The following is a 9,460-nucleotide window of genomic DNA, read 5'->3' as shown; positions in this document are numbered from 1 at the left end:
AAACACGTGTAATCAGTGTTGTTTTGAAGCCTGCGAGGTCAAAATCAGTCAAAATCAGTCAAAAACACGTGTAATCAGTGTTGTTTTGAAGCCTATAAGGTCAAAATGAGTTAAAAATACGTGTAATTAGTATTATTTTAAAGCCTATAAGGTTAAAATCAGTTAAAAACACGTATAATAGAGAGAGAGAGAAGAAGAAGAGGCGGATAGAAGGGTAGCGGATATTACTTCGGCTAAACTATTGACTACATGATTACTTAGTAAGTCTTTGTTTTAAACGTTTAGAACACTAAAATACACTGGACGCTTGAGAAACCCTCCGGCGGAGGGGAGGAGACGCGTGAGATGGATGGATGGATGGATGCTGCCCCGGCCCTGCGACGCGTCGGGGAGCTGATTGATTAATTAAACACGTGGGTTCAAGGCTTCACGGTATTTGATTGGATGATTCATGCTTTCGTCACTGTCATCAAGTCGAATATCATTGTCTCAATGGTGTGATATATATACAACATAAGATTCCCGTAAAGTGAACGCTGCACTTCTCGCAGCCAATCGATCCCGCTTCCTCCTCTCGATCGATTTGATCGCTCGCACATGACGACGTGCAAGTACGTACGTACGTACAATATAATATATTTATACAGTGTCTTATAGATATGCCCTTGCCCGTTCACATCTAGAACCCCTTTAGTTAAACTAGACAATATCGAACCAATGATCGCGCATCAGTCGTCTAGGGTGAAACATGTCGCCCGCAAGTGCCAGCGACACTCAGATACCCAGCAACCCCAATATATGCCCGAAATGCACACACATATATGTATCCAAGGTACCCGAAAGCGTCAGCCTTCACAAGCCCACATGACCGAAAAACTGTATGAATGTGCCCATGCGTCAAAAACGACCCGTGCGCCCATGATATGCAGTACCAACAAACCAGCATGCAGAGGTATCGTCAAAAGCTTTAACTACCCATATCATGTAAAGAAACCAGACTTCTTCTTCCCCAGACTAAATCTGTTTTTGCCATCCTTTTTATCGTCTTTGCCGGGCTCTAGTGACGTATCGTGCTCGCCCTTGTCCTTGTTCCCAAGCCATTTAGGCTTGTTCCTCAGACTCATGCTGCTGTTCCGGAACCTGCTCAGACCGTGGCCCATGAGGCCTTTCTCTTTTAGATTTTCTTCGTTTCTGATTCGTGCGCGCGGACTTTGTGACAATGCTTCGAATTCGGACGAAGCCTCGGTCGCTTCGGTCGATGTGGTGGTCGTAGTGGTGGTGGCAGTGTTCGCAATCGAGGATTCGGTATTTGTGGTGCCCGTCCGTCGAGCTTCTTCGGCGGCCGAAGCCTTGGATGCTTCAATCGCGGCTTGCAGCTCTTCATCCTGTTTCTTCAGGGCTTCTCGTCGGCGGTCCATTACCGATCGTTGCTTTTCGTACATTTCCTTCTCACGCTCCTTTTCTTGTGCTTTCCGCTCCTTCTCCTGTGCCTTCTCCTGTGCCTTGCGCTCCTTCTCGGCCGCCTTTTCCACAGCCTTCTTTTCTTTCTTCGCAGCGGCATCCGCCTTCCTGTTCTTGGGCGTAGACGACAAGGTCGGAACCGTGGACTCGAGAGGCGAGGTCAAAGTATGCTCGGGCTCATCTTGTGCCGCAGAAGGCGATTGCGGCGACATAGGGGCAGAAGCTACGCGGTCCAGACTGATGAAATGAGGTTCAGTCTCGTCGGTTGGTGTAGTCGGGACAGGAACATGGTGATAGCCATTTGCCGTGGCGCCATTGACTTTCCCTGAGTTGACCGCCTCCTTCTCCCGCTCCGCTGCCTTTTGAGCCGCAGCAAGACCTTCCGCCTCCTGCTCCTTTTGCATGGCCTCTACGGTGGTCTCCTGGTAGAACAAGACGTATGCGCACGCAAGAACGTTTTCGCCACCGAAAAAGTTCCGTACGTAACTTTTGTCCACCGGCTCAACCAGCTCATCATCAAATAAGAGCCAGCCACGATCCTGCGTCTTGATCACGGACACATAATGTCCATGATAAGGTCCGCCGCCGATATGCACCACGACCGCGTAGAGCTCGTACAGTCTATCCGGGTCCTCTGCATCATCTGTGGTATTGAATAACCGCAGATAGTACGGGTAAACAACACGGTGAAACAGCTTCTGCAAGCGCTGCAAATCCTCTGTGTATTTGAAGCGCTTCAAGTGCAAAGCAAGAATGCGCGGTAGCCTCTTGATCTTCATCCTCTTCTCAGCCTCCTGCAGACCACCACACCGGTCGCAATGAAACTTGTTGCGTTCGCACAACATCTCCTCCTCTGAAAACTTCCTTAGACAGGATGTCACCGAAGAATGCTGCTCCAGATCCACTGATAGGTCCAGAAAAGCTTCGTCTCTTTGAGAGGTATTTTCACAGGTAAGGCATCGTGTCTCCGAAGTCAGCGTGCCCTCGAAAAGCTCGTGAACCCATTTGGTGTTGCTTGCGCTCGCATTCGTCGCTATATCTCTGTACATACCGGCGGATACCGATGACGTCAACGCAGACGAGAGCTCTAGTGCAGACTCCTCTGGTTCCTGTGGTGCAGCTATAGCCTTTCTTGAGAATTTCTCCACGTCGTCGACGACCTCGTTCAGCAACAAGTTCAGAAATTCGTGTGCATCTTGGTGCATTGCGGTGCGAAACATTTCGTTCTCGTTCCGCAAGATCTCGAGAAACTTGTGGGGGCTCACGACACCCATTCGCGACTTGTGCGCGATGATAGCTTCAAAGATGTCCTTGAGGGATGCAAACAAGGATTCCGTCATGCCGTAGGACTGAGAATTCTCATAGTCCATATTTATGATCGGGCCGGCGGCCAATATCAGCTTCTTTCTGTACTCTGGTGAATCCTTGTTGTCCTCGGGCTTGGTCCCCGGCGTCGGCGTGCCGTTGTTGGGCGTCACGGGTTTGCGCGCGGGCGAGGTGACTGTTGTCGAAGGTGGCACACCCTTTGCTTTCGTCGGCAGTAGGAGTCCATTCTGCGTAGTTGTCGCTGGGTCTGTATGTAGCTGCGGAAGAGCGCTAGGCTCAGTCTCTTTCAGAGCCTCAATTGGGGTCCTGGCAGGAAAATTGATGACTTGTTCCCGGAAGGGCACGGAGTAGTATAGACATTGTATTATCGAATTACAGTAACTGGGCGTTGTGGTAAGTTATGGGGCGCGAGGCGGCAGTTGTTCGAGAATTGGGGGGAGGGGGCATACCATGTGCTTCCAAACTGCTCAAGCAATGTTAGCACGCATCAGTCGATGAGTTTCGGCATCTTTCGGACGTACATTTTCAATACCAAAGAACTTATCGCTGCCATCGTTGCGTATGGGACCGGCATCCGCAAGCATCAGCTCGAGAGGAGTTGGCTGAGGCGTGTTGGGATCCTTCTTGACAGGAGCTTCTTTGGCAGATGGGGTTGGGCCCTGGAGAAGACAATTAGAGTCAGACGGAGCGACAGGAAGCTGGAAGAGGTTGCGATCATACATCTTTCGTCTTGAAGCGACCCCAGAGTGACGACATGTTGCGCAGAGAGGCGGATGGAGCGCAAATGTGGCGGCGCGAGGTCGGTCAAGGCGTTAGCTGCAAGGCGTGTACATGGATGGAAGCGGATGGAGAGAGCGGAAGGGCGCGACAGGGCGTGTGTGTGAAGGGCCGCAATTGAAGCGGGTATGACAGAAGAAGCAGAGCAGGTCGATGCTGTGAATAGAGGTGAGGCTGGAGGGTGTGGTATGGTAGGAGATGTGGACGAGGTATGAGGCTTGGGCGGCGGATCGGGAGGGTTTGACACGATGCGGTATTATCAGTCTTCGTATGCGTTACGTCTTGCTCTGCTCTGTCTGTCGGGGTCGCTTAGAAGAACCCTGCCGGACCAACAAGACTGGGCTGCGGAGAGGAGGCGTAGAGGTCAAAAGAAGGGCGCAATTCAATATGAGCGCGTCAAGCCACGGGCCCAACAGTTGGGGCGACGAGCAGCTGACGGAGAAAGGAGTGCAGGGGGTGGTGAGGGTGGTGATAATTAGTAGATGGCAGTGATGGCGATGGTGGCGGAGGTGCAGCTGACGGCGGCGGTGACAGCGACTATCGACGGGTCCAAAGCGCGGTCTACATACCCAAACGGTCGCCTGCAAGTAGGCGGGCGGTGCTGCCTCAACTGTTCGCTGCACCATTAGGTTCTGGGATAGAGAGCTGCAGCCTAAGGCCACAAGATTAAAAGGCCGTTGGTCTTGTGGGTGCCTGAGGCAGCCGCTGCTGCTGCTGCTGCTTGGGTTCTTCTTGGTGCTGCACTGCGCTGCGAGCTGCGTGCTGCCACGTTTTTTGGGTGGAGAGAGAGTTCGGGGGGTTTTCTTAGAGGTGGTTTTGGCTGGTTTTGGCTGATTTAGGCTGGTTTTGGCGGGTTTCCGGGGGGAGGTTTCGCGGGTCTAATTAGGGGGAGCCAGTCTAGGGCAGTCTGGGGCTCTCTGGGCTCTCTCCGCCAGCACTCGTGGTCCCTTTGTTCCTGGGTATAGTAGCAGTAGCCCTAGACGTACCCATTCTAGGGACCAATCACCCCCAATCACCCCCCAATAGACACCCCAAGACAGCCCAACACACCCCAGACGCCCCCCCAGACTTTCCCCCCCCCCAAGACAGGGCTGAAATTCGCGCGTCTCTAGCGCCGAAACCGTTGCGACCAAAGGAACTTTCTGTCGAACACCTGTCGAACACCACCCACCGGGTTGGCGTTCGGCGGGCATCCAGTAATTACTATTATTGGTATTATTACTGCATTCAATTACTGTATGGATTATTACTCATCACCAAGGTAATAGTACATACTACTATACTATACTACTACCACAGTCGCGATGCTGGATGCTGGATGCTGTGATGCTGTTACGCCTGCTGCCTGTCCCCCGTCCGTTACTGGCTAGCTGTTCATTCGTATTGTACACTGTACACTGTACACTGTACACTGACTGCCTCTCACTGCCACATCTGTCCCTCTTCTCACCCCGTCCTCAGAATACACTCACTCCACGCCGCCATCCGCCTAGACTGAAAAGACAGCCACGTCAAATCCACACTTCAAACACCATTGCCATGCCTGTGCTATTAATTACCCATTACCATCATCACCGCATCCCATTCCTGCCACTCTCAATCGCCGTCTTGCCGCTGAACCCATTCGTTCGCGCACACGCCATCATCGGGTTCTTCTCCATGTACTCTCTCCTGATCCGCGCTGCCTCTCGATCCCAGATTGCGGCCTGCTCTTTGTACGCCGTCGTTCCGGCCTCGGCGTTTGCTTTGGCGCTGTCTGTTTGCTCGATATACGGTCTCCGGACCTCCTCGCTCGCCGTTCTCCACGATCGTCCGACTTCGTTGCGGATCGCGAGTTTGTCCGCTTTCGCGTTCGGGTTTCCCGTCGCCCTCTGTCGGGCTTGGTCGCAGTCGGCCTTGCACTTCACCCAGTAGTCTTTCGTGTATAGCAGAAATGGATTCGTGCCTCCTTTCTTGGGCTGCACGGGTCTGTCGCCAATCTCTTGCAGTATCGCTCCGATGATCGATGCTTCGTAGCTCTCTTGCTGGGCTCGCGCCAATTGCGTGTCCATCTCGAGCGGTGCATCTAGAAGAGGAATCTTGGCTGGCGTACTATACAGAGGTGCCACAGCTGGTGCATCCTCTGCCTTCTGTTTCCTGGGCGCCAAAGGTGTGGGTACGTTGATTGGCCCTAGTAATGCATCAATCACATCCGACGCTGCACGGAGGCCAGACAAGTACGCTCCGTGAACGGTCGCGGGGTGCGTACCACACGTAGCTTCTCCTGCAAAGTGTAGCGGCCCGATAGACTTGGCCATGGCATCGTAGTCACCCTGCACGCTCTGTGGCCCAATGTATGAATAGCTGCCTCTGACGAATGGGTCGCTCTTCCACCGAGAAACAATCGTTTCGCGCGGTTTCGGCACTTTCCGTTGGTCAAACATGCTGCGCAGCTTCGCAAGAACGCCTTCGACCAAGCTCTTGTCGTCCTTGATCTCAGCCTCGTGGGCTGCGTCTCCTGCCATCAGTGCCACGAGCATATGTTGGCCACTCTGCCGCGTTCTGTTCCAGAAGAAGTAGTATTTCCCACGTCCCTTGCCGTATTGTTTGGTGTCCTGCTCGTTGACGTTGTCTGTGACGTCATTCAAAAGCCCGAACATGTCTCTGTCTTGTTCCCAGAATGGTTCGTCGAAGACGAGGATGATCTAATCAAGAGTTAGTCCTGTACCGTCATGGTCGTTTACACTACAGTCACCTTGTTGAGGAGTCCAAAGCCGAGACGGTCAATGGCCCCTTGTTTCCATCCAGGAAGCGGTGGCTGGAAGACAACATTACCATGTTTCAGAACGCCGAGGGAAGTCGTCACAACCGCCATGTCGCCCTCCATCACTTCCCCGTTCTCACATTCGATTGTTACGCGACTCTCGTCAACTCCACCGTTGTCTTCGTATTGCACACGCTTCACCGAGCTGCCAAATCTCACGTCCAGCTGCGATGGCAGTGAGTAAAGACCGCGAGGGAACTGCGTGTATCCTCCGATGATCTCGCAATGTTGTCCCTCGAACTCGTTCCCTGCATCCTGGTCCCAGTTACCAAGGCTCAGCTGGTTCACATTGGCAGCGTTGGCGTATTCCATATTGGCGTAATGCCAGTTGAGCAGCCTCAGCTCCTTTGGTGTCAAGGAAATGAGCGACTGATACTGGCGAATGGCCTCGTCCATGGTTTCACCCAAAGTTGGATACGCTTTGGATTTCACAAATGCATCCAGATCAATCGATTGGCTCTCCGAAACTCCAGGACGAAGTGTCCATCCCAGCTTCTTGGCTGCATCGGCTGCAGGCTTCAATGTCTTCTCGCTATCCCCCAGGATGTAGCCACGGCCCGCAGTCGATGTCGTATTCTTCTGTCCGGGACGTCTGCTTCCCGTCACTGTCACTGCAGCGTCTGAACTATCGAGCTCGGAGATAACCTTCGTGCCTTCACTGGTTGGCTCTTTCGCCCAGTACAGTAGCTTCTTGTCCCCTTCGATTGTCTTGACTACTGGATTCTTGTTTCTGTATGCACTTGCACGTTCGAGAATGTCGTTGAAGAGACCTTCTACCTGAATGTCATGCTGTCTGTCGATGGGCACACCGTCGTGGTCGTACAGTATTGTATTGTCCTTCAGCGGATAACAATGCAGCGCAAGCTGTCCTCGTACCATCGCTTTCAAAGGATTGCCAGACTCAAATCCTGTCACGATTTGTGCCCCCATCTCTGCCGTGCAGCGAAGGTCGTTCGGGAGGAGATCTGAGCCTTGTTTCTTCAGTGGATGAGAGTATACGCGACCACCAACGCGCTTTCGACCTTCCAGTACGATCACTCGAGGAGGCTTTTCTCCATTTTCCGTGAATCTGTACCCATACTGCAAGAAAAGACCCTGTAGCTGCCGAGCGCAGCCAAGGCCAGATACTCCCGCTCCAATCACGATGATGGTTCGACGTCGTCCTGTCGCCTTAATACGTGTTATTGGACCAGCCGAGTTGGGCAGTTCAAGACATCCATAGTTGATGAGACCACGTCTGATCAGCCAATGATAGGCCACCTCTGCCAGTTTGAAGTAGCGACTTTCCCGGGCACACCCCAGCGCTTCTTCTTTCGTGACCTGGACGAGTGTATTCCTAGTCCAAAGCCGAAGAATGGCATTGCGGATATTGAGATATATCGTGACCTGTGGCAAAGTGATGTGATCTTTGAATAGCTCGTATTCGCCTTTGTGAAGCGCGTACGGGTTAAGACGTGACGAATATGCAGCCACAGCTAGCTCATGCGCGAGGTCATTTGGTGCAAGATCTGTCGGTATCGATGATCGAGGTCGCAGCTCGGCGACCACTTTTTTATGATAGGCGCGAGTCGTTGGCGTACCCTGCTGAGTCACATCATGAATGTTCAGTGCCTCAGGAGTACTTGATGTCTTGATCCTTTTGGCCACATTCGATGACGAAGTAGAATAGGACGGGCTGTCGTTGTCGGATGGATGCTCGGGCTTACTAAGAGGCGACTCGCGCACGATAAGCTTCAATTTCTTGAGCGAACCCGGACATGATTGAGGTGTTGATTTAAGCTTAGTAGCGGAGTCGGCATCGGTATCTGGCGACGTCTTTGTTTTGCCATTGTGGCTCCCTTCACGCCAAGCCTGTGTGTTGACCGTGCTGTTCTTATCTGAAGGCAAATCTCCATTTGCAAACGTCGTTGTGTTTTCGCCTTCTTCTCTACTACTCATGTGACTGCCTCCAGTCTCTGAAACATCAATCAGGTCATTGAAGTGGACCGATGATGGTCCGGATTCGTTATACGGCTCGTACTCGATATTGTCCAGATTCGGAAACGGAATCGAGCCGCCATCTTTCAACTCAAGACCAGTGTCTGTATCATCATGCGAGAGCGGCAGGAGGAGATTCGACTCTTGAAACAGGTAGGATGTGTCGTCGACATTCTCGTCATGGATAGAGCCGAACATGCCTCGGGGTCGCTCGTGATTATGCGACAACACGTCGGCCGAATGTGAAAAATGAATGAAAGGGTCAGAATGTGACCCAGATTACGGCAACGGAAGCGAGAGAAGTGCACAGCAGACGCGGGGAGTCCATCGATCGTATCGCGCAGGAGATGGTTGATATCGCAACTGAGTGATGGGCGTCCTCTGGGGTGCAAGTCGAAGTCGAAATTGCTCGGCAAACCCCGCCCGTGCTGCTTCTTCAACCTTCTTTCAACGACATTACTTTGTTGAGCCTTCCACGGCAACGTCGCCAGACATGTTCCCAGGCAGTTTCTTGAGAACTCCCAAAATGCACTTTTATGCATGTCTAGATATGATGCTTCCTGGTCTTAATGCGGCTACTCGCTGCCCTAGCCTTGTGTCTCCATGTCCACGCCCTCCAAGGTTCTCTACTCTTGGCGACCTCGCCATCTCCGATCTCAAGGTAGGCACCACTATACATCGGCAACATTGATTCCATCGAAGATATCGGTAGTCTTGTGAATGTCGCCAATGCTGAAGCATAGCAAATCTCACTCTGTCTAGGTCTACAACTAGGTATATATGTCGCATATCTCACATGCTCGAACGCGAATAACGCTGACTTCTGATAATAGCATTTTCGCCCACTATAATCTGCGGTTATCCCCAGCCTGTCTTAACAGGATTTAGAAATACTGATTGGACACAAATACGCCTGATTGAATGAGATGGTTTGACGAGGACTTTACTTCACTTCGACTGGTCAGCCCAGACCACATATAGGAAGTAAGGGGTCCTTGCATTCTTTGTCCTGCTTCGCAATAAAACAAAGCTACCGAGACTGCGATATCGAATGGCGAAACATTCGAATTCCCTTGTTTGCCAATTGTTCAACGTCGTTTGACATCATCATCGCCC

At 52.1% G+C, this 9,460-nt stretch overlaps 3 protein-coding genes across 3 annotated transcripts; all 3 read right to left on the bottom strand.

Moving 5' to 3' along the window:
• Positions 1-789: 789 nt before the first annotated feature.
• Positions 790-3,691, bottom strand: EJ05DRAFT_69974 (cysteine proteinase). The gene is made up of 4 exons (XM_033749898.1): positions 3,508-3,691; positions 3,309-3,446; positions 3,237-3,250; positions 790-3,168 (listed from the first exon to the last, which is right to left on the bottom strand). Exons 1-4 carry the CDS (start codon positions 3,541-3,543, stop codon positions 981-983), a joined length of 2,376 nt encoding a protein of 791 aa, XP_033599060.1. The 5' UTR covers positions 3,544-3,691; the 3' UTR covers positions 790-980.
• Positions 3,631-4,327, bottom strand: EJ05DRAFT_69986 (uncharacterized protein). The gene has a single exon (XM_033749899.1). It carries the CDS (start codon positions 4,188-4,190, stop codon positions 3,840-3,842), a length of 351 nt encoding a protein of 116 aa, XP_033599059.1. The 5' UTR covers positions 4,191-4,327; the 3' UTR covers positions 3,631-3,839.
• An 808-nt stretch (positions 4,328-5,135) lies between these two features.
• Positions 5,136-8,305, bottom strand: EJ05DRAFT_441473 (uncharacterized protein; the record flags this gene model as incomplete). Its single annotated transcript, XM_033741992.1, has 2 exons — positions 5,136-6,248; positions 6,299-8,305. The coding sequence occupies 2 exons, from the start codon at positions 8,303-8,305 to the stop codon at positions 5,136-5,138; spliced, it is 3,120 nt and encodes a 1,039-aa protein (XP_033599058.1).
• Between the last annotated feature and the right edge of the window lie 1,155 nt (positions 8,306-9,460).

The sequence above is a fragment of the Pseudovirgaria hyperparasitica genome (assembly GCF_010093815.1).
Source record: "Pseudovirgaria hyperparasitica strain CBS 121739 unplaced genomic scaffold EJ05scaffold_11, whole genome shotgun sequence".
In the NCBI taxonomy this organism is placed as follows: domain Eukaryota; kingdom Fungi; phylum Ascomycota; class Dothideomycetes; order Acrospermales; family Acrospermaceae; genus Pseudovirgaria; species Pseudovirgaria hyperparasitica.
Note: the sequence above shows the minus strand (reverse complement) of the source record. Positions and strands in the feature narration are given on the sequence as shown.